Source organism: Galeopterus variegatus, unplaced genomic scaffold, assembly GCF_000696425.1.
Source record: "Galeopterus variegatus unplaced genomic scaffold, G_variegatus-3.0.2 Scaffold8105, whole genome shotgun sequence".
Taxonomy (NCBI): Eukaryota; Metazoa; Chordata; class Mammalia; order Dermoptera; family Cynocephalidae; genus Galeopterus; species Galeopterus variegatus.
In genome coordinates, this window is record NW_007734216.1 from 67,670 (window position 1) to 91,799 (window position 24,130).

At 47.8% G+C, this 24,130-nt stretch overlaps 1 protein-coding gene across 1 annotated transcript in view; it reads right to left on the reverse strand.

The window, feature by feature from the left end:
- Window positions 1-8,285: 8,285 nt before the first annotated feature.
- The window catches only part of LOC103608176 (interferon lambda receptor 1-like), an 18,312-nt gene continuing 2,467 nt past the window's right edge, over window positions 8,286-24,130 (reverse strand). Inside the window, exons 2-6 of the mRNA XM_008592619.1 lie at window positions 17,569-17,753; window positions 12,462-12,604; window positions 10,760-10,919; window positions 10,332-10,462; window positions 8,286-9,044 (exon numbers count right to left, since the gene is read on the reverse strand). Coding sequence (XP_008590841.1) covers window positions 8,286-9,044; window positions 10,332-10,462; window positions 10,760-10,919; window positions 12,462-12,604; window positions 17,569-17,753 — 1,378 coding nt within the window. The remainder of the gene's footprint in view (window positions 9,045-10,331; window positions 10,463-10,759; window positions 10,920-12,461; window positions 12,605-17,568; window positions 17,754-24,130) is intronic.

The following is a 24,130-nucleotide window of genomic DNA, read 5'->3' on the forward strand; positions in this document are numbered from 1 at the left end:
GGATCACACTATATTTTCCATTTCCTGATGTTGCTGACCATGGGGACAAGGCCTGTAACCTGCTCTTCTTGGTATCTTAGTGCCTGGTAGAAGCTGGCACAGAGCAGGTTCCTGGTAATATTTGCTGAATGAATGAGTGTGCTGTGGGGAGCTGGCCGGGGCTTTGATACTATATGGTGCATCCTTTAGATGTAGAAAAAGCATATCCTAAAATGACAAATATTCAGCAGTGTGACATGCTCTTGTCCCTTCTCTGAATTTTTTCTGCAGAAGCAAGAACATCCAAAGGCAGTGGAGTGTTTACTGGAAGCCTTCAGGGGAGGGGGAGCTCTGTCTCCGTTGTTGGTGACTCTGCAGTGAGAGAGACTGGAGGGGTCCCTCCCTGATCATTCCTGGACAGGAGAAGCAAGGAGTGAAGCTTTGACAATTCCCCTTCTGTCTTCCACCCTCCCCCTCAAGTCTCTTCTTAGGGGAAAGCATGGGAATCAGACTCACTTCGGAGCCTGTCTGACTCCGAGGCCTGGGCTGTCAATCAGGGACATTGGTGTGGATGTCCCAGGTCAGAAGTCTGGGTCTGGTCCTGTTGGAGTGAGCAGGACTGAAGCCATGTTGGGTCCTAAAACTACCTGGGATGCAAGTGGGGAGAGAGGGTGAATTTTAACAAAGACAGTTTTTTTCTCTCCACTCTTTCTTCCCATCTCCTGACTTTCTTATCTTGTTTGCTAAATAGGAGAATGAAGCTGAGAAGCTAATCAGTACTTTGCAAAGCTAACAGTTCTTTCTTTGAGACTTGGAAAGTTTTGAGAAGTAATCAAGGCTAAATGACTAGAAGCTGACCTTGGTCACCAGCCAAGTCAACCAGAGCTCTGCAAAGTGAAACTATGCAAAAGACTTTGCAGAAGAGTTGATTCTACTCCGGAGCAAATCAAAACCCTGCAGGGTCTTGATTTAACAGCAAAGATGAGAACAGAAACCAGACAAGCCTTGGCGAGACCTTGTACTTGATTTATAGACACGGGCCCCTTGTAGCTCACGTTTCCCTCTCTACTGCCTTTTACCTCCCACGTTCCATTCCTTCAAACTCCTTTAAAACCCCCTCTGAAAATCTAAGTCTTGGAGGTGGGATAGCTTACCATCTCCTTCAGCTGAATACACCTGCTTTTCTAACACCAACCATTTGATTTCTGAGTCTTTCTTTCTTTCTCAAGGTGCAGAGGAGCCAGACTTGGGTTTGGTAACAGCCCCAACCCTGCACCTGACTCCAGGTGACTGTGGGTAGGTCCTGTCCCCTCTCTAGGCCTCAGTTTCTCTGTCTGTAAAGGAGGCTTGGTCTAGAAGGCCTCTGAGGGCCCTATGTCCTTTCTGAGTCTTTCTTTCTTTCTCAAGGTGCAGAGGAGCCAGACTTGGGTTTGGTAACAGCCCCAACCCTGCACCTGACTCCAGGTGACCGTGGGTAGGTCCTGTCCCCTCTCTTGGCCTCAGTTTCTCTGTCTGTAAAGGAGGCTTGGTCTAGAAGGCCTCTGAGGGCCCTATGTCACTGTGGGGTTGGAAACCTTCCCTGATATCCCAGGAGTCCCTTCAGGACATTGTCACAGCCACAAGCACAAATCTAAGCATTTATTGACTCTGCTGATCCTTTCAGCTCTCTCTGGGGAGTTTGGAGTTCCAGAAGCTTATTACATGATGATAAGACCATGCCTCCTTATAAAAACATTAAGAAGATTCTGCATCTCTTGACAAGATTGGAGGAACAGTTTCACGTGCACCCCAGGAGCCAGAATGAAATAAGAGGCTTTGGGCAGACAGACGCAGTTTGAACCCTAGCTCTGCCGCTTCCCTGCTGTGTGCAGGTTGCTTAACCTGTCCCCCAAGCTTCCTCATCTACAAAATGGAAGTAACAGTCCCTGCTCCTCAGTGTGGCTGTGTTGCTGTCTCTGGATAGATTCTAAGAAGGAGGTCTCCTGCAGTGTGCACCCTCTGTTACAAAACGAGGAACCACGGGCCAAGTGAGGTTCCTTAAAACCTTTGCAAAACTTAGCCTCCTGCATGTGCAGGTGGGGTTGGAGGGAGGGGGTTATGGGACAATGATAAATGTTTGCTTAGAAGTCTGAGTTGGCAGTCGTTTCTGGGGCTGAATTCCAGGGATGTGGCACTGCATCCTATAAGGTTAGGCCTGGAGGCTGGGTTGGAGTTATTTAGAGGAGGGGGATTCCATGAAAGAGCTGGAGCTCAGAGATAGGGGTATGGGGGTTCCAAGCCTTGTCGGAATCTGGCTTCCCAGATGGCCCATTTAGTACCCAGATAAGCTGAAGCTTAGGGTGGGGTGGGTTATGCCTCACCCTGGAGGCACCGACACCCAGAGGGGGCGCCTCACATCACCTGCAGATGGTTTTGCCCACCAGGACGGGGAGAGGCATTCCTGCCTTGGGATCCCCACCTTCTCCTCCTAATCCACTTAAAGAGGCAATAAAGAGAAAAAGACTCTTGATAGTTTATAAAAAGCTGTCACACCTCCGTGTTCTGTATCATGGCATGCGGAAGGGTGGGGCTCCCTGGGCTGGAACGGGTCCTGGCACCAACCAGGATCTCTCGAGTAATTGATTCATGGAACTGACTCACTCATTTAGGTATAGGTGCAATTTCTGGTCTGTTTTTTCTAAAAAAAAAAAAAAAAAATACTCCCCATCCCCATCACTTTGGCCCATTTTGTGCACACAGGAATGAGCTCAAGGAAGGTGCAGGCAAGCAGCCATTGATCAAGTCCTAAGACGTATGGGAAACAACACGTCCCAGAATAAGAAGTCACAGTTGGGGGTTAGGGTCCTGTTCCCCCCCACACTTTGCCGTTTCGCTCATTGAGCAGCACTGATTCCTCCTTCAGAGAAGATGCTGGGTGAGGGAGGACAGTCACTGTGTGACAGGAATTTGGGATCTAGGGTGGCATCATGTAATGCCCATCTCCAGCCTCCTTACTGACTCCCATCTATACATCAGTTCTCTCGTTTATCCTTCATTCATTTATCCAATACCAAGCTACCACCCCGTGCCAGGTATAAAAACTGTCCCTTTCCTAAAGTTCTTGGGATGTAACATCCAGCACCCCAACCCTACCCTCTCCCAGCTCTCCTGAGCGCTGTTCTAAAGAGAGCTCTCTGGGCAGCCCTGCCATCCCACCAGTGCCCAGAAGGTGGCAGCAAACAGTCTGAGAGAAGCTCAAAAGGTGACCTGGCAGAGGAGGGTGGGGTGGAGGTGGGTGGGGATCACCTGCAGAGGAAGTGCTGCCCTGTTTCTGGAAAGAACCTCCTGCACATCTGCTCAAGAGGGCAGATACCCGATCCTGACCACAAGCTGGGACATTCACTGCCTCTTTGTNACTTAAAGAGGCAATAAAGAGAAAAAGACTCTTGATAGTTTATAAAAAGCTGTCACACCTCCGTGTTCTGTATCATGGCATGCGGAAGGGTGGGGCTCCCTGGGCTGGAATGGGTCCTGGCACCAGCCAGGATCTCTTGAGTAATTGATTCATGGAACTGACTCACTCATTTAGGTATAGGTGCAACTTCTGGTCTGTTTTTCCTAAAAAAAAAAAAAAAAAAAATACTCCCCATCCCCATCACTTTGGCCCACTTTGTGCACACAGGAATGAGCTCAAGGAAGGTGCAAGCAAGCAGCCATTGATCAAGTCCTAAGACATATGGGAAACAACACGTCACAGAATAAGAAGTCACAGTTGGGGGTTAGGGTCCTGTTTTCCCCCCACTTTGCCATTTTGCTCATTGAGCAGCACTGATTCCTCCTTCAGAGAAGATGCTGGGTGAGGGAGGACAGTCACTGTGTGACAGGAATTCGGGATCTACGGTGGCATCGTGTAATGCCCATCTCCAGCCTCCTTATACGTAAGTCAGCCATAGCCAGCCGCTTACTGACTCCCATCTATACATCAGTTCTCTCGTTTATCCTTCATTCATTTATTCAATACCAAGCTACCACCCCGTGCCAGGTATAAAAACTGTCCCTTTTCTAAAGTTCTTGGGATGTAACATCCAGCACCCCAACCCTACCCTCTCCCAGCTCTCCTGAGCGCTGTTCTAAAGAGAGCTCTCTGGGCAGCCCTGCCATCCCACCAGTGCCCAGAAGGTGGCAGCAAACAGTCTGAGAGAAGCTCAAAAGGTGACCTGGCAGAGGAGGGTGGGGTGGAGGTGGGTGGGGATCACCTGCAGAGGAAGTGCTGCCCTGTTTCTGGAAAGAACCTCCTGCACGTCTGCTCAAGAGGGCAGATACCCAGGTGGGTGGGGATCACCTGCAGAGGAAGTGCTGCCCTGTTTCTGGAAAGAACCTCCTGCACATCTGCTCAAGAGGGCAGATACCCGATCCTGACCACAAGCTGGGACATTCACTGCCTCTTTGTCTTCATGAATTGGCAAGGACAATTGGTTACAAGTAAGGCCTTGGCTTAAATGCTGGCTTAAAACTAGGATGCAGGGAATGGACCAGAACCAGGGAGTGTATCTCATCTTGGCAGCTCATGTAGCAGGCTCATTCTTGTCTCCTCTGCAGACCGGGCTCTCCCATTCCTCAGAGTGGGAAACATGGCTATAGCAGATTGGAACGTACCTGTTCCAGGCTCAGCCAGCCAGGAAGATTTCTAAATTCCAGGGAAAGGGATTTGTTGGATTAGCTTGGCTTGGGTCTAGTGCCTACCTTGGGACCAGTAAGTGGTGACAACTACAGGCACAGTGCTAGACAGTCACCAAGTGGCCTGGGACAGTTGCTGGAAGCTGGGAGATCCTCCCAAGTACAGAACTACTGGAATGAGCTTAGTTGGCAAGGTCAGCCACACAGAGGATGTTCTCTGTCCTTCCATGGGTGATGGTTGTGATTGGATGCCAGGGTGGTGTGCACAGCTCCTGCCTCACTGTAGCAGGTGAATTTGGTTGGTGACCCTCCCCAGTCCCAGGGCACTCACCTTTCTATACACACAGCTTGGTGGAGTTCAGTTGCAAGGACCTACGACTCTGCCTGAGGGAGCAGCCCTTATGCAGGACTGATGGGAATTAGTGGGCAAATTCCCCAGCTCCTGCCCCTGGCAGGGGGAACAGATCTGAAGTGTATCCTACACTGATTCGCCAAGCTCCCCAGGGGGTTGAGTCACAGTTGCACACAGTATGGGCCTGTTTGATGATGCACTTTGATTGACAGCTGCCTTCTCCTCCCAGTCTCAGGCTCCACTCCCTTACCAGTGTTTTCCAGAATCACTGCACTGCTTTTGCTCCATTCCAGGTGACCCTGCAGCTGGAGTCACCCCAAAAGGGGTGTCAGGGGAATTCTCACAAAGGAGTGCCTTGAAATGTCCCAAGATGGAACTGGTTGGGATTCCAAAGAAAGATGCACTGAATGCCAGGGTAATCAGTCCAAAGCATTTGTTAGAGGAACTTAGAGTGCTGCAGTGCATCCTCGTGTTGGATAGCAAGAAAAGGATGTTCCACCTAGGGATGTCTGCAGAGAGGGGGTAGGGTATGGGGTTTATACAATGGTTTGAGGAATTTGGTTCAGGGCCAGTGCCAGTTTCTTTCAGTGTTTTGCAACAATCTAGATACCCCCCTTATCAGTACCTGGAAATGTTCAAGGCTCCGGCGTGGGCTCCAGCCTGCAGGAGAAATGCAGCTGGCCTGTCCCAGAGTGATCAAGGTGCTCTGGACACAAAAAGAAAGTGGGGGGAATGGGGAGCCCTACAGCTTTATACCCCCAAATCCTTGTCTCTGGGTCTGCCTCTGGGGACCAACCCAAGACCCTTGCAGCCTTCACGGGCAGGTTTCCTAGATGAGTGGTGAGGAGACTTTGAAAGATAAATGCATACACCTTTCCATGCAATTGTAACCTTTTCTCTAAAAATAGAACTCTTTATTTACACAGTTGAGGTAAAAAATGCCAACAAGCATGAGGATATCATTCAAATATGATATAAACATCGAACAAAATTAGAAATAAATACGAATATGTAAGAACAATGTACAGTATAATCTTCTCAGTACGCTAAAGAATTATGCAAGTGGCCTTAGTCCACTTTTCTCTTCGTGTCCGTCGAGTGTGGTCCCAGCCCACACTGTGCAGTTCCCAGCTGCTGGGGACGTGAAAGGGCTTTGTAAACAAAGTGCCGAGCACCCACGATGAGTTACTACATTGATTACTCTGCCCTTTCCTGATGCTTCCCACATTTTTTTGTTAATGACTTCCTGGCTGTGAAGCAACTGGAATTTAGCATTACTAAAATACTCAGGCTATATCAGAAATTGAACTTGGAAAAAAATTCTTAAAAAATCCCACAAGGTTTAAGAATAGAAGTCAAGTGGTTATTTAATACAAGCCTAAGACAATAGTGCTCATAGCTCTTAGTTTTTTGAAATTACCTCCATGAAGCAGCTCAGCTGGGTCCCAGAAAGGACATCAGCCTTGGTGTGAGCTTTTCCCTGGGAGCTGGCCCTGGGCCAGAGCCTTCAGTCTGTCCATGGTTTCAGTTTGTTCTTCCTACTTGGGGCTCACTGATGCGGACAAGCTTTGTTGCAGGAAAAAGCCCCGAGGAGACACGTGTGTGTGTGTGTGTGTGTGTGTGTGTGTGTGTGTACGTGCATGTGTGCACATGTGCCCCAGCAGTGGTGCAGGTCTCCTGCCAGCTTAGTGACCCTTACAAATCCTGGCTGAGACCTACATACTTTGTTAACATGGCCAAGGGGTCAGGTGTTGGCCCGGCTGGACAGAGACCAAAGAGCTCACCCTCGGGAACATACACAGTAAGTCATTAGGCAGCACTGCTGGGTGACCTTGGGCAAGGGTCTTGGCCACTCTGGACCTCAGCTTTTTCATTTGAAACAAGATAGGTGTTCAAATAAAAAACTGGCAGGCTACTCTCTGTAAATCAGGGCACAGTGAGGCTGCTCTGGTTGAAGTGGGGGGATCCTATAGCCCCATGGCCCCCCTTCCCCACCCCCTGCCCCACAACTGAAAGCGCAAGGCCTTTTGGGAACATGGTTTGAAAACCTCTGGGCCCTCGAGAAGCATTTCCAGATCTGTCATTTAATGCTATACCCTCATGTTGGCCTCAAAACACCACAGCTCTGTGGGTAAAGTGGCAGTGAAGATGCTTTCTTCACAAATGAGGAAACAGAAGTTCTGGCAGGTTAAATGGCAGGGCCCAGGTCACAAGATGGTTCAGCCTCCCGGCCATGAAAGACAAAAATCTTGGTCCTATGGGTGAAAACTCAGCTAAGCTCGTCCTTATACAGGTGGGTATAGGTTAACTGAGGACATGTCACTACCCCCAGGTAAGGACAGTCACCTGTTTCCAGAAGACATAGTTTCTCATAACTGGAAGGGAAAATGGGACTTCTTTAAGGTCAAAATAGTCAACCGAAGGGTCTAAAGTGCTGTCCAAAACAGAGATTACAGGCCCAGAAGTCCAGTCCCTGCCACGTCCCTCTCCCTCCTCAACATATTGGACTCCTACGAGGTGGACCAGTTGGTTCTTTCCTTGGGAAGCAGAGTTCCCATCACTGAGAAAAGGGAGAGGGACCAGGGTCCCCTTGGTTGGGGCTCTGGCTTCTGAGAGCTCAGGCTCCTGACCAGGAGGTGCAGGGCAGCGAGGGTGGAAGGGAAGGGGGAAGACTAGAGGTGAGACAGGTTGAAAGGTGAGTGCTCCCAGTCGCTCTGGGTTTAGGGGTCACAGGTGGGACATGCCTCAGGGTCTCCTCGGAGCCTGGGCAGATGGGCAGTCGTGCCGGCCACCACATGGAGAGCATCAATGACACCTCTGAGACCTTCCTGATCCCTTACCGCACCCCAGGTGTAACTGCGAGCGAGGAAACTGAGGTACAGAGAAGGAAAGTGGCTTACCCACAGGCACACACCTGGTAACAAGCAGAGCCGGGAGGTGAACTCAGGTCTGTCCGATATTAAGACCTGTGCAGAGCCATGACTCCAGGGATTTGGATGGTGACTGCCATTTCCCTTCCCCTCCAATACCCTCAACCAGCTGGATTTTTCTTTATGGAGCCCACCCAGGGGGCCCATCTTGCAGCTCAGGCTGAAGCGGGTGGGCTGTGGGAAGGTTGGCATCTTGCTGCCCAACCCACCGACAAACAGCCTCCAGGTGGCGCTCCCCGAAGTGCCACAAGGACCGGCCACCGCTGCAGTGAGGGTCGGAGGCTCTAAGTCTCGGTGGTGTCTTGGGTCCTCGGGAAGCCCAGTAGCTGTGGCAGCAGCACCAGATTCGGTGGAAAGCGGGGGACAGCTCACCTGGCCATGTAATGCCCCAGCATCCTGCCCCTGACCTCGGTCCTGTCGGTGCCCTCAGCCTCCCAGCTGCCAGTGCCACTGTCCTCAGTTTCTGATTCTCTCCCACGCTCTTCGTCCTCCTCCTCCTCTGGGCTGATGTCCCAGCCGAAGGTCAGTGTCTGGAGAGAAACTGGGGGCTCCCCAGGGAACAGATTCAGCTCTGGGGATGAAGAGCCCCAGGTGGTCCCAAAGGAAAGGTCATCTTCTAGGTGCTTTTCAAGGGAACCTGAGTCCTCGGAGAGTTCAGGTAGGAGAGGCTCCTGATGCCTGTCCCCACCTGGCCCACGGCCTGGTGCCTTCTTGGCCCCATAACCAGAGGACCCAGCCTCATCCCAGGGGGAGGAGTCCACAGTGCTGGCCCAGCTTCTGTCTGAAGAATCCCAAGCAGAGGAGCCTTCAAGCTGGACCAGGGGAGTCCAGGGCCCCACTGAGTCCACCCCCTCAGCCTCACAGTGCCCTGGAACCCGGTGCTCTTGCCGCAGGAAGGTGTGTGATTCAATGTAGGGCTGGAAGCTGATGCTGTCTGTGTCCTCATCCTCCTCGTCCTCAGCTCTGTCCTTTTCCACTCCTGCCTGTGGGGTGGCTGGGGCCCTGACTCCAGGGCTCAGCCTGACCCTTCTGGTCAGTTCCTTCTGGGGACACAGGAATAAGTCATCTGGGGACTCTGGTCCACTGGGCTGAAAGGTTGCCATGGTGGGTCTGTGTCCAGAAAAGTTCTGATTTGGGGAGAGGAGAGAAGAGAAGACAATTCAGGCTTTCCTGAGTCACAATTGTGTGAATTTGGGTTTTCCTGGAAACAGACCTGAGACAGGGTTCAAGAATACATAGTTTCTTTGGGAGGTGATCCCGGAAACACCAGGAAGGGAGTGGGCAAGTCGGGGGGGGGAGCCTCCAGGTAGGGGGCTGTTATCCAGCAAATTCCCACCAGGGCAGTGGGAGCTGGATCCTGCTGGGACTCGGGGAGCCACTGTGACACACGCACCTCAGAGCTGTCTCACTGAGGGGAGCAGCACCCGGGATATTTACCCACCAGCTCCCGTCAGCCACCGCTGAGGGCTGTAAGGGCTGGCAGGGGTGCTAACTCCATGACACTTGCAGCCTGCTCTCTCAAAGCCTGAGAAAGCACCAGAGTGCAGGTGCCAGGTGCCAGAAGGCTACGGCACGGGACAAGATGCAGATGTGTCTACCAGAGGTCGCCATCCAGACAGTTAATGGGATATCTCTGGCCCCCCTACCTCCACCGTCCCGGAGCCAGGAACTTTGAAAATCCTCCCCTCGCCACCCTGCCATGCTATGGGGACACTCAGAATCTATTCTTAAAGCCCCTGCTCCCATCGGAGGGTCTACTGAGCCTCGTCTACAGCCAAGCTTCAACTGCCAAGCCCTCATGTGAACAAATCTGACCTGTCTGGCCTCTCCAGGCTCCCCCAGCCCCAGCTGTCCCCAGATTCTAAGGTTGTGAATCAGCAGACAAGTGAAGAAATTCCACGGTCGGGCTGTACAAGGCTCATTCTTGGTTAAATGGTGAAGTATGTGTTGGGACCCTTCTAAGACTTCCTCTTTTGGTGCCACCCTCTCCCTCTCCCCTTCTGGGCATCTCTCCGGAGTCCCAAGGCTGGGGACTCTGCTCTCAGCACCTGATGGATCCTTAGCAGAGGTGCAGTTATTTCACTAAAGGACTTACGGCCTTTCTCCCTCCCAGGCATATTTGCTACTTTATTTGGTGCTAAACAAATGTATTACTTGTGATAGAAATTTACACACGAGGATGGGAGGTGTTCTGCAGTCTGGACCAACTTGGTATTCTACCTGATCTACCCATAACTCGAACCCCACTTCCCTTTGGTGCTAAACAAATGTATTACTTGTGATAGAAATTTACACACGAGGATGGGAGGTGTTCCGCAGTCTGGACCAACTTGGTATTCTACCTGATCTACCCATAACTCGAACCCCACTTCCTTACTCTCAGCACCCTCCCCACACCCCCAGATTTGCCATACCAGGGCTCGTGGTGTCTTTGCCCGCTGAAACCAGGGGTTCCCGATGAGGCTCTTCCAGATCACACCCCCTGTGACAATTACTAACAGCAGTAGCAGAACTGATGGCAGCACCAGGAATGCCCAGTTGGCTCCTAAGGAAGGAAAAATAACAAGAACTACAGAAATAACAATGGCTCCCGTCTATCAACTGCATATGTGCTGAGTGCTTCACGTATATTATCCTATTTAATCCTCGTAAGAATACACCCATCCTACAGACTGTGGAAACCAGGGTTCAGAAGGGTTATGTAAGCTGCCCAAAGACACACAGGAGCGTAGCGGAGCTGGGATTTTAATCTAGGTGAGTCTGTCTCTAGACACGTGCTCTTAACCGTGTCATGAAGCTCCTGAGGCCCGGGGTCCCTGCTTCTGTACCACTGCACGCTCACCTGGGGCCTCCAGAAAGAAGCAGGTGGGCTTAGAGAACTCGCTGTATCTGGGAACAGTGAAGATGTAGAGGGTTCTGGCGCTGAGGCAGTGGTGTCCACTGGTGCCTGGCTGGAGGGGGATCTGGACTGGCTGGCCATGGGGAGTGGCTGGAAATAGGGTCTGTTTGGAAAAAGAAGCAGAGATGAGCAGAGATGCTGTGGGGACTGGTTCCATACAGCCAGGACAGGACAGGCTCGGCAGGCAGGGTAGGGTTGTGATCCCCGAACCTTGTTTTCTTTCCCTGCATTGAAGTTCAAGTGTTGAGGGAGCATTTCCCAACACTCCTTGGTTTCTTTTCAACTGAGTCTTGAGGTAGGGATGGCTGGAGTCCAAAAGCAACCAACCACCCGGTATCACTCTTGCGTGCACCCACCATGGCCTGCGAGTCCCCATTTTGAAGGGCAGTTATCTCAGGCCTCCCAGTCTATTGGGGGGTGGGGGGTCCTTCAGCCATCACAGGCACAGAAAACTCTACAGCTGCATTGTCGAATACAGCAGGCACTGGCTACATGTGGCTGCTGAACACTTGAGATGTGGCCGGTCCAATCTGAGATGTGCTCTAAGTACAAAATACACATCAGATTTCAGAGATCCAGTGAAAAAAGAATGTAAACAATCTCAATAATTCTTATATTAATTACATGTTGAAATGATAACATTCTATTAGATGTAATAAACTCTGTTATTAAAATTAAATTCACCTGTTTCTTTTTACTTAATTTAATGTGGAACACTTAACATTATGCATGTGGCTTGCATTACATTTCTGTTGGACAGTGCTCATCTAGAATATTTATGAGGTTCCTGAAGACATAAACCACACTGGATTCAGATCTATATACTGAGGGTCAGAAGCATGCAGGAGATCAGGAGTGTGGATGTTAGTTTAGTGGAAGGAAGAGTGAACGAGAGCAGAAGTCGGTAAACTACAGCCTGTGGGCCACGTTTAGCCTGCCACCTGTTTTGTAAACAGTTTTACTGGAAGACAGCAATGTCCACTCATGTACATATTGTCTATGCCTCCGTTTGTACTACAATTGCATTGATATGGCCCAGAACACATGGCTCACAAAGCCAAAAATATCTACTATCTGGCCCTTTGCAGAAAAAGTTTGCCAACCCTTGCCGTAAGTAAATAAATGCAGGCATACTCACATGTGCACACAGAAAACAACTCTGAAATTAGATATGCACTAGTTATTCATGGTCATCTCAGGGTATTTTTGGTTTGCTTCTTAGCGCTTATCTGTATTTTCTGATTTTCCTGTAATGAATCTGATGACTTGGCAAGTTGGCCTCCTATAGCCCATCACATTTCAACCAGATTTTATTGAAAAACAGAAAGGAGGGGTTTGTAATTTTAAAGAGATATTAGGTAGAAAATGGCTGTGCTGTTGCCACCTGTGCTGGGTGGGGCAGGATGCCCTGTACTTAGTCTCTTTGGTGGAAAAGGGCAAGGGTGGGCCACAGGCCAACCACACAGTGCACAAGTCAGGGGCTGACTGCCAGGAGTCTGGGGTATATGGGGAAGGCTTCCTGGGGGAGGCATGCAGGGAGCAGGCTGGGAAGGTGAAGCAAACCTGGGTTTGGTGGGGCAGGAGGGGGTGTGTGTTGAGGGGAGGAGAGGGGATTTAGTCTGGGGACAGGAAAGGGGCTTCCCACCTTGTTTCTGGTCCCTTCCTTCCAGAATTGCACCTCATACTTCAGATCCAGTGGCGGTGTGCAGGGTGGCAGCTGGTATGTGGCACTTGCACTCAGGATCTCCTCCGTCAGGGTGAACACCAGGACGGGTGGGGCTGGCTCCACTGGCAGAAACAGATCAGGACCTGTCAGTACCCCCTGGGGGGTCACGCTGCTTCCACCCAGACCAGAGGGCTCTCTTGCAAAGGGAAAAGCAACACTTGCATTTGTCAAACACCTACTGTGCAGGAAGCACCTTACAGCCACTTTGCTTAAGCCCTGGACTGACTCTGGGAAGGAACTATCTCCATTTCCACTTTACAGAAGGGGAAACTGAGGCTTAGAGAAGTGAAATGACCTGGCTAAGTGCACAGCTGACCTGCCTTTACTCATGCTGTCCCTTCCACCTCAGTGTCCTTCACTTGTCCCTGGCCTGTCAGAATCCTGCCCATCTGGATTAGTTTCCTATTGCTGCCATAATAAATGACCCAACACAAACTTATTATCTCACAGTTCTATAGGTCGGAAGTCCAGGTGGGCTCAACTGGTTCTTCTGCTCTGGGTCTCACATCTGGAACCTCTGGGGGAGAACACACTTCCAAGCTCACTCAGGTTGTTGGCAGAATTCAGTTCTTTGTGGATGTAGGGACGAGATCCCTATTACCTTGCTGGTTGTTAGCCGGGAGCCTCTCTCAGGTTCTGAAGGCACGTGCATTTCTTATCACATTGCCTTTCCATCTTCAAACCAGAAACGGCACAATCGAGTCTTCTTCACACTTCACATCTCTCTAACTTCCCCTTTGGCTACATCTCTTCTGCCTCCAGCTGGAGAAAATTCTCTGCTTTTAAGGGTTGATGGGATTAGACTGGGCCCATTTGGATAATCCAGGATAATCTCACTGTTTTAAGGTCTATAACCTTAATGAGAATTCCTTTTGCCATGCAATGCTATATTCACCTGCATGCAATATTCACAGGTCCTGGGGATTAGGGTAGAACATCTTGGAGGGTCATTCTGCTTATCATGATCCTCCTTCTGTCACCCCCCCAAATTCATGCTCTTTTCAAATGCAAAATACCCCATCCCAAGGTCCTCAAAGGTTTCATCTCATTGCAGCATCAACTCAAATTCCAAAATCTCATCATCAACAGTATCTAAATCAGATCCAGATGAGACTCTGGGCAAAATCCCATCAGTATGACTCCTGGGGCACAATTTCTACCTGTGGGCCACTAAAACTAAAGAACAAGTCATCTGCTTCCACTATAAAATGGTGGGACAGGCACAGGTAACAGTTATAGACATTCTGGTTCAAACAGGAGGAAATTGAAGGTACAATGGAGTCATTGGCCCAAAGCAGTTTCAAAATCCAGGCAAGCAAACTCTGTTACATTTCAGTAATTCTCCTTGGCTCTTAGCACTGCCCTTTGAGCTCCTGATTCCACCCTCTGAGCCATCCTTCCTTTTTTACTGAAAGTAGCAGGTATTTGCAGCTAAGTAGTTTTTATCAGTTTGTGTCTTGCCAGTAGAAATTGGGGAGTCCAACAGCCTTCTTTTATTTCATAATCTTTGTCCCTTTTAGTCCAAGCTGGCAGTGTTTCTGTGGATATAAATTTCTCAAGAACTGTCTGGGTCTCCTGTGGATGTCATGGGGATCCAGTCCATGAGGCAGAAGCCAGGTCCACCAATCTTTTTTGAGATAAGCCCCTCTCTACTTCTGGCTTCAGCTGAGATGCTGAGGGACAATGCACTTCAGCCTCGTAGAGGTCCCTGGTTTGACTGAGGGGAGCTGTGAGTCATACCCTTAATCTCTTCAAAGAGCCTTTTGTGTGAGAACACTCTGATCTTCTGATCTTTCTGAGGTTTTAGTAAAAGATGGTACAATCACACACTTGGCTGTTTCTCTACGTTACATGTTTGGAAGCTAGCTCTTAACTTTAGAGTCTTCTGCCATCTGGATAGGTTGAGAATTTCCCCAAACTTCAAGTCCTGGTTCCTTTTTGTTTAAGTTCACCCTTAATTTCTCTCTCTCCCCTCCCATTTTACTGTAAGCAGCAAGAAGAAACCAAGTCGTACCTTCAGCACTTTATTTGGAAACCTCCTCAGGTAAATATCCAAGTTCATTGTAAGTTCTGCTTTCCAATGCCTGCAGGACACAGTTCTGCTAAGCTTTCTGTCAGTATATACCAAGGATCCCCTTTCTCAAGTTTTCAGTAACATGTTCCTCACCTTGTGAAGCAGCACCTTTAACCCCCATGATTTCTACTACTAGTCTCTTTACAGCAATTGGGGTATTTTTGAAAGAGACTTAGGCTTTCTCTATGATGCACCTCACTTCCTTCCAGCTCTCCTTAGCAAAGTATTTAATGTCCACATTTCTACTGACACTCTGTTCAAGGCCATCTAGGTTAGCACAATGGTTTGAAGATGAAGGGATCAATGTGATAAGGAATATGGCAGCAAGAGAAAACTAATATGTCATCTCTTAAGTTCTAGCTGAAATGCCACTTCTTCCATGAAGACTTCCCTGACTCCCAGCCAGAAGGGAACTCTGACCACACCTCTAGTCATCTCTGCTGTGGCTTCTTCCTCGGGGTAAACATGTGGCTTCCCCATGATGCCACTACTTATATGTTCAAGAAACAGCTGCTGGGCATTGACTATGTATCAAGTCCTGGGAAGGGTGCTGAGGGGAATGGGGAGATGAGGTCTCCATGGATCCTGACCCATGGGAACTGAAAGCTTAGGGGGAAATGAAATATGTGAACTACCAAAACTCGAGAAAGAAAGTGACCAGGGCCACAGATGAGAGCAGGAAAAGCGCGAAGGGAGTGTAGAGGCAGGAAGGGTCATTCTGGCTTGGGGTGTGCCATCAGAGAATTGGGGGAAATTCAGGGAGAAGGCAAAAAAATTATTATTATTATTATTATTTTTGGTAGTTGGCTAGTACAGGGATTGAACCCTGGGCCTTGGTGTTATCAGCACCACACCCTGACCAACTGAACTAATCCCTCCCACTCCTCTCTTCAAGCCCTATTTTGCCCTCAAACACTTTTGGCCAAAAGAATTAAAAAATTAATCTCCTTCTTGTGTCTTTCCCTTTATTCTTCTAATCTCTTGTTCCGATCTGTCCGACCATTGCAGTGGTCCGTCCATCATTCTGCTGCCCAGACAGCCTTCCTGCCTGACGTCTCATCCTTTCCTTCCCATCCACCCATCCTTTCCAAACATCCTTTCCTTCTTCCCAATCATCCTTCTTTCCAACCAACATTCCTTCCTTCCTATTCATTTTCTCTCATTCACCTATGCTTCCTTCTTCTAGCCAATCGGCCATCTTTTCTACTCATCCATTCATTCTTCTTTTCTTTCCTGTCTGTTCATCCTTCCTTCTTGTTTTTTCTTTCCTTCCCTTCCTGGATGTCCAGGCTTTCTTCTATACTATCTACCCACTGATCCACCCATCTGCTTTTCCTTCCATGATAATTAATTTTATGTGTCCACTCGACTAGGCTAAGCGTTGCCCAGATAGCTAGCAACACATTATTTCTGGGCGTGTCTGTGAAGGCATTTCTGGAAGAGATTAGCATTTGAATCTGTAGACTGAATAAAGAAGATCCATGCTCAGCAATGTGGGTGTGCATCATCCAATCAGTGGAGGTCCCGAACAGAACAAAAAGAAGGAAGAGTGGAAAATTCGCTCTCTCTTCTCGAGCTGGTACATCATTGTCTCTTGCCCTCGGACATTGGAGCTCCTAGGTCTTGAGCCTTCAGACTCTGGGACTTATACCAGTGTCCCCAGCCTTCCATCTCTGGTTCCCAGGCCTTTGGCCTCAGTCTGGGAGCCTTCAGGCTCGAACTGAATTGCACCCCCAGCTTTCCTGGTTCTCAAGCCCGCAGCAGCAGATGGTGGGACTTCTTGACCTCCATAATTGCATAAGCCAATTCCCGTAATAAATCTCCTCTTATTATATTTATAGATATCCTATCGCTTCTGTTTCTCTAGAGAACCTTGACTAATACACCTTCCTATCCTTCATGTATACTTGTTTCCTTCCTAATAAGCATCTGTCCTTCCATCCAGCCTCCTTCGCATCCTGCCATCTCTTCCTCCAGCATTCTCTCCCTACTTCCTTTCTTCTTACTCATCTATCCTTTTCCTCCTTTTGTCCCTCCACCAGCCAGCTTCTTCCCCTCCAAAGCATCTCTTCTTCCTTCTCTACCAGTCTTTCCTGCCATCCTCTCTTCTCTTCAAGTCCTATTTTGCCCTCAGACACTTTAAGAAGCCTGGGCAGGAGGTTCCAGATCTAAGTTCCGTGAGCATGTTGTGTGGGTCTTCGTCCTCCCCTGGTTGCCGCCTTCCCTTACTATTGAGTCTGGCCTGGTGCCTTGCCCAAGACCAGAAAGAGACAAATTCACATCCAATATCCACCAATGACTGGTGCTGTATCCTGGCAAGTTACTTAACGTTTGTTAGTCTTGCTTTGTTTAAAAAATGGGTTGATAAAAATAAACCTCACAGGTTTGCTGTAAGGATTAGCAATAAAATATATTGGAAAAAAAAATGCTCTCCTTACCCAGTGTTAACTCATGATTTCTAGAGGTAAGCATGGGGGATTTTTTTCTATTTTTATCTTCTATCCTCCCATCCCCCAAATTTCTACAGTGGAAAGAAAATACTTTTGCAACTAGAAATTTTTTAGATTGTTTCTTAAAAAGAGAAGTTGAACAATAATAATAAAAAGAAAAGGAATGAGTATATTAAGTGCCTTGTGTAACTCATGACCAAGGTGGTGCTCGACAGAAGATAATGAACATTGTCAGTAGGAGGGACAAGCTGCATCGCTGCACTGGCTGGAGCTCCCCTAACTCCCTGACATGATGTCAGGCTGCCACACACCGCCCAGGCTGTTGCCGGTCCCCTGCTGCTTCTCACCAAGGCAGGCCCCAGGGCTGGAACCCATGGTGGGCTGCCCCAGAGAGCTGCCCTCTGCTTTGGGGAAGTGGGAGGCAGATGGTTAGGACAGCTGCATCACTGAGCAGAGTTCCTAGATGGAGAGCCTCCCACTCCATCCTTACCCACAGACCTACCTTCAAAAAGGTAATCCAGGTACTTGGATTCCACCCAGCGGGACCTGGAGCTGGGAGAAGCCGCCCGTACACGTGCCTTGAGCTTGTTGTACAGGTCCTGCTTCTCCAGGCACATCAGGGAACACACCAGCTCCTTTGTTCCTGCACACCTTTCCACTTTCCGCCACCGTTTGGGGGTGGAAGAGCTGAGGGGAGGAGACAGGAGAGCTTGGGCCGTGAAGTCAGCCTCTCAGAGTGAGAGAACTTAGAGAACATGTGACTATTCATCCCTCCACTCAGCCTCATTGCCCCTCGGTCCACCTGTCCAGCCAGGCAGCCACTGGGTGGGGCAGAGTAAGAACAGTCTGGTTAGGAGGTCAGGTTCTGGAGCAAGATGGACATCTATAGGAATCCTGGCTCTGCCCCTCATTAACTCTGGGACCTCAGGCAGGTCACTGCCCCTAAGCCTCAGTCTCCTCATCTGGAATGCCTCCCTCATAGGGCTATTGTGGTAGCTTCTACATGTTTCTTCATTCAGGCATTTATAGGCCACCAGCTGTATGCCAGGCACCATGCTGGGTGCTGTGTGGATAACAGAGGGGAACCTGCAGGTCCGTGACTCCAACCTCCTGAGAACACTGAGGTCAGAGAAGAGACCTGAGCAGCAGGCATTATTCTGAGCACTGGTGAACTGGCAATGTGTGACAGATGAGGTCCTGCCCTCAGGAACTTATGTCTGGGGGGAGGGGGATAAGAGACAATAATCATATCAACGAGATGGATCGAGGAGGTGCTGAGTGCAGTGAGAGTGACTGCTTTCAAAAGGTGGCTCCAAAAAGGCCGGGAAGGTAGTATGGAAGCTGAGGCCTTGGTGATAAGAAAAGGCAGGCAGGTGAAGTTGTGGAGGAAGAAACACAAAAGCAAAAGCCCTGTGATGGGAAGGAGCCTCACCTGTCCAGAAAGAAGCGAGAAGGCCGCGTGGCTGAAACCAGTGGGCAAGGGACGGGGAGGGGTGGACAGGGCAGAGATGAGGCTAGAAAGGAAGGTGGAAGGATCCTGCAAGGAGTTTGGATTTATTCCAAGTGTGATGAGGATCCACTGGAAGGTTTTGAATAGCGGGACTGCTATAGTTTGAATATACAAGCATGTGACCCTCCAAAATTCATATGCTGAAACTTAAACTCCAAGGTAATGGTGTTAAGAGGTGGAGGCTTTTGGGAAGTGATTGAGTCATGAGGGCTTTACTCTTGTGAATGGGATTAATGCCCTTGTAAAAGAGGTTTCAGAGCGCTGCCCGGCCCTTCCTTCTCTTCCTCCATGTGAGGACTCAAGGAGAAGGCACCGTCTTGGAAGCAGACAACAGCCCCCGCCAGATGCTGAATCTGCTGGCACCTTGACCTTGGACTGCCAAGTCTCCAGAGCTTTGAGAAATAAATTGCTATTATTTATAACTTACTCAGTCTAAGGTATTTTGTTAAAGCAGAACAAATGGACTAAGACAAGGACCGAGGTGGTCTAACTTAGATTTTTAAAAGATCACTCTGGTCAACCAGGAGGCTGCAGCCATAGGCAAGAGAGAGCGGTGGCAGAAATGATGAGAAATGGTTGGATTCAGGATATATTTTGTAGATAAAACTGATAGAACTTGATCATAGATTGGATGTAGACTGCGAGGAAAATGCGAATCAAGGATGGCCCCTGGGTTTGGGGACTGAGCAGTGGGTGAATGAAGAAAGCTGAGACAGAGATGGGCAACGACAGATCTGGGAGAAGAATCAATTTGTCTGTTTTGTTTCTTGCTGGAAAGAGCTTTCTATGTAATCATTAACAAGCAAGGAACTGGTGTAGTTATATTAATAGGAGACGAAAGATAGACCTCAAAGTCCAAAGCAATGCTGGAGACGTAAAAAATCAGTACGTGATGAAAAATGATTCTATTCAGGGCCGGCCCGGTGGCACACTGCTACACTGCGCCGCTTGGGAGCACAGCAGTGCTCCCGCCAAGGGTTTGGATCCCACATACAGAGCGGCCGCTCACTGGCTGAGCTAGGTGTGGGCGCAACACCGAGGGTTGCAATCCCTTTGCCGGTCCCGGTCCGGTACAGGCGCGACACTGAGGGTTGCGATCCGTTGCCGGTCACGAAAAAAGACAAAAAGGAAAAAAAAAATGATTCTATTCACCAGGAAGATGGAAAAATTCTACCTTATATGTGCTTACTAAGCAACTTAACACCTCTATAAGGCAAACACAGACAAAACTACATGAAGAAATTGAAAATCCACAATTATAATGAGGAATTTTTAATATACCTCACTCAGTAACTGATGATTGGGCAGAGAAAAAAGTTAGTAAATATAATTTAAAAAGAACAATATAATTATTAACTTGGTTAATGACATTTATAGAACTGAACAAATGGGTTGAGCCACACATAAACTGTTAACAAAATATTAACAAAAATAAAATACTTCTCAAGAAATGTCAAAGAGGAAGTATCTTACAAACTATTTTCTCTGACTGCAAATATCCCAGTTAAAAATCGATAACAAAAAGAGAATTAAAGGAAGTTTGAAAATTGAAAAATAACTCATGGATCAGAGAAAGAATTATGGGAATTAGTAAATAGCTAAAACTGAATGATCACAAAAATAATACAATAAAAACTTATGAGATACAGCTAAGTAATACTTAGAGGAAAACATATAGCTTCAAATACATACAACAGAAAACAAGAAAGGATAGAAATTAACAAGCTAAGCAATTAAGAAGTCAGAAAAAGTGCCACAGAGACTTATCCACGAACAAGTCAAAACTGTCACCCACTACTTTAACATGGGCTAAAAGACATTAAAAAATTATTTAAGACACGAAAAAACAACACAGAACAGAATCAGAGAAATTCAGAGAGGAAGTGACAAAACACAGGAAAGATATTTTAAAGATTTTTTTTAAAAAAGCAAAACTTATTTCAGAAATGAAGAATAAATCAGAAGGAATATGAGCAAATTAACAGAATAGATAATGCCTTAAAAGAAACAGAAGATGGGCCGGCCCGGTGGTGCACTGCTACAGTGCGCCGCTTGGGAAGCGCGGCGGCGCTCCCACCCAAGGGTTCGGATCCCACATACAGACCGGTTCCCGCTCACTGGCTGAGCGAGGTGCGGGCGCAGCAATGAGGGTTGCGATCCCATTGCCGGTCCCGGTCCGGTACGGGTGCAACACTGAGGGTTGCGGTCCGTTGCCGGGCACGAAAAAAGGGGAAAAAAAAAAAAAAAGAAACAGAAGATGGGCCGGCCCGGTGGTGCACTGCTACAGTGCGCCGCTTGGGAAGCGCGGCGGCGCTCCCACCCAAGGGTTCGGATCCCACATACAGACCGGTTCCCGCTCACTGGCTGAGCGAGGTGCGGGCGCAGCAATGAGGGTTGCGATCCCATTGCCGGTCCCGGTCCGGTACGGGTGCAACACTGAGGGTTGCGGTCCGTTGCCGGGCACGAAAAAAGGGGAAAAAAAAAAAAAAAGAAACAGAAGATGGGCCGGCCCGGTGGTGCACTGCTACAGTGCGCCGCTTGGGAAGCGCGGCGGCGCTCCCACCCAAGGGTTCGGATCCCACATACAGACCGGTTCCCGCTCACTGGCTGAGCGAGGTGCGGGCGCAGCAATGAGGGTTGCGATCCCATTGCCGGTCCCGGTCCGGTACGGGTGCAACACTGAGGGTTGCGGTCCGTTGCCGGGCACGAAAAAAGGGGAAAAAAAAAAAAAAAAAAAAGAAACAGAAGATGAAAAGAAGGAAAGTTTTAAAAATTAAAAAGAAACTGAAACATCAAAGCTAAAATTATAAAACTTCTAGAAGAAAGCAAAGAAGAAAATCTTCATGACCTCGGGTGAGGCAAATGTTGCTTGGGACACCAAAAGCCTTAACCATAGAAGAAAAAAAAATCTGATGTACTAGTCTGCTAGGGCTGCCATGACAAAATACCACAGACAGGTGGCTTAAACAACAGAAATCTGGAGCCTAGAAGTCTAAGATCAAGGCATTGGCAGGTTTCATTTCCTCTGAGGCCTCTCTCCTTGGCTTGCAGATGGCCTTTTCTCTCTGAGTGTGTACTCCTGGTGTCTCTTCCTTTTTTTTCCCCTGTCCTCTTCTTATAAGGACATCAGACCTATTGAATTAGGGTCCCACTCTTATGACATCATTTAACCTTAACTACCTCTTTAAAGGCACTGTCTCCAACTATAGTCACACTGGATGTTAAGGCTTCAGCACATGAATTTTTGGGGCAAGCCTATCTCCCCCTCAGTTTCAGCAGGCCAGGCTGCTGCTGCCCAGTGCCTCAGGGGTGGGGCTGCAACCCAGGGCAAAGAGGGTGAAGCTGCCACCCTAGTGAGCTTGGAGGGCAAAACATTGAGCCAAAAACAATTCTTCCTGAGCCTTAACATCTAATGAAATTTGCCTTGCCAGGTTTTGGGCTTGCTGGAACATGTTACTCTTTCCTTCTTTCCTATTTTTCTCTTCTGGAAGAGGAAAGTCTATCCTGTGCCTGTCCCACCATTTCATTTTGGAAGCACATAACTTGTCTAGTTTCACAGATTCATAGGTGAAGAGAAATTTTGCCTCAGGATGAATCATACCTCAAGTCATACCCATACCTAATTTAGACTTTGGACTTAGAGTAAATGCTGTTGGGATGGGGGTGAATGTAATTTGCATTTGAAAAGGACATGAATTTGGAGAGTCTCAAGGGTAGAGCATATGGCAGTCCTAGCAAACTAATACACTCTCCAAACTGGAAATCACTCAAATATCCATCGATGGGGAAAATGGATGAAGAAATGGTAGTACAAGTCAAAATGGAATACTATTCAGCAATAAAAGGGAATGAACTAGTAATACATGAAACAATGTGGGCGAATTTCAGAAACATTATGCTAAATAAAAGCAGCCAGACACAAAAGGGGTGCATGTTATATAAATCTATTTATATGAAATTCTGGAACATACAAAATGAATGGGAATTGAACGCAAAGTGGCATGAGGGAACTTTTTGGGGTGATGGACGTACTTTAGATCTTGATTGTGGTGGTGGTTACATGGGTATATACATTTGTCAAAACTCATCAAACTATATACTTTAAAATGGGAGCATTTTAGTCTATATAAATTTAAACTCAATAGTGTTGATTTTAAGAGAAAAATGGAATTCATTCAACAAGGCTATGATAAAAAATGTGCATTCTCAGTTAAAAACATGTCAGCTAAAAGGGGACTAGAGTCTAAGGAAAAACAAATCTAACCAAGATAAAGAATACGAATGAGATATTGAATAATTTCAAACATGGAAGCACACATAGTTTTTAAAAAATCAAGAGTGAAATCTATTCCATTTAGAGAACAGAATAAATAAATAAATAAATAAATAAGTAGGATTTGAGAGAAAAACACAAAAATTGAAGACAGAAAAAGAAGACTCAACATACAGATGATATGTGTCCCCGAAGAAGAAAATCAAAGCCAGGGAACAGGAAAAATACCAAAAACAATTCCTTAAGAAAACTTTCCTGAAACAAAAACGTCTTATAACTATGTATTTATAAAGAATTTTGAGTGCCTAAAAATATCAACCCAGGAGGAATGACCAACACCAACACATAGTAGAGTAAAATTACTAGATTTTAAAGAAACAACTCTTTGGACAAAAAAAAGCAAGTGACTTATAGGAGGCTACTATATATATTTTGGGATAAACAAAATGAATGATGAGTAATTATGGTCATTCTAATTCTATTTTTCCCCATGTCCTTGAGAACCAGGATTCTCAGCATGAAAGAGAAAATACAGATATAATATAGAAGAGGTTAAGTAGAAATCCTAAGGCGCTGCATTTAGATCGAAAGCATCAGCATGAACTCATTAGGCGCTTTGTCTTACGGAGCAGGTATACATGTGTGTCTCTGTGATGTATCTATCTCTGTTCACTGAGAAGGCCTAAAAGCAATGGCTAAGAAGTGATCAGCACAGCTAACACACAGAATGTGCTTTTTAAAACCATTTTCTACTAATGGAGAAGTGGCTGATTGCAGGTTTTAGGTTAGGCATTGTACAAGATAAGTCTGGAACATCTGATCCTAACAGACAGCACGAAATATATCAAAGACTACCAGGATCGAGTTAAAAGGATTCAGGAGCCAACTTAAAGGGACTTGCTGGCCAAAGATTGGGCAATTCAAGGTTCAATGAATAGATTAAGTTACAATGGATTGAAACCATCAGATATGTTTAAATACTTGATTTCGTAATAATTTAAAAAACTAATTGGTCACCTTTGGTAGATGATAGGGAACCAATTCATTATCTTTTTTTTTTTGTCTTTTTCCGTGTCCGGCATCGGATCGCAACCCTCAGTGTCGACCCCGTACCGGACCGGGACCGGCAACGGGATCGCAACCCTCGGTGTTGCTCCCGCGCCTCGCTCAGCCAGTGAGCAGGAACCGGTCTGTATGTGGGATCCGAACCCTCGGCGGGAGCGCCGCCGTGCTTCCCAAGTGGCACACTATCCAGTGCGCCACCGGGCCGGCCCCCGGAGT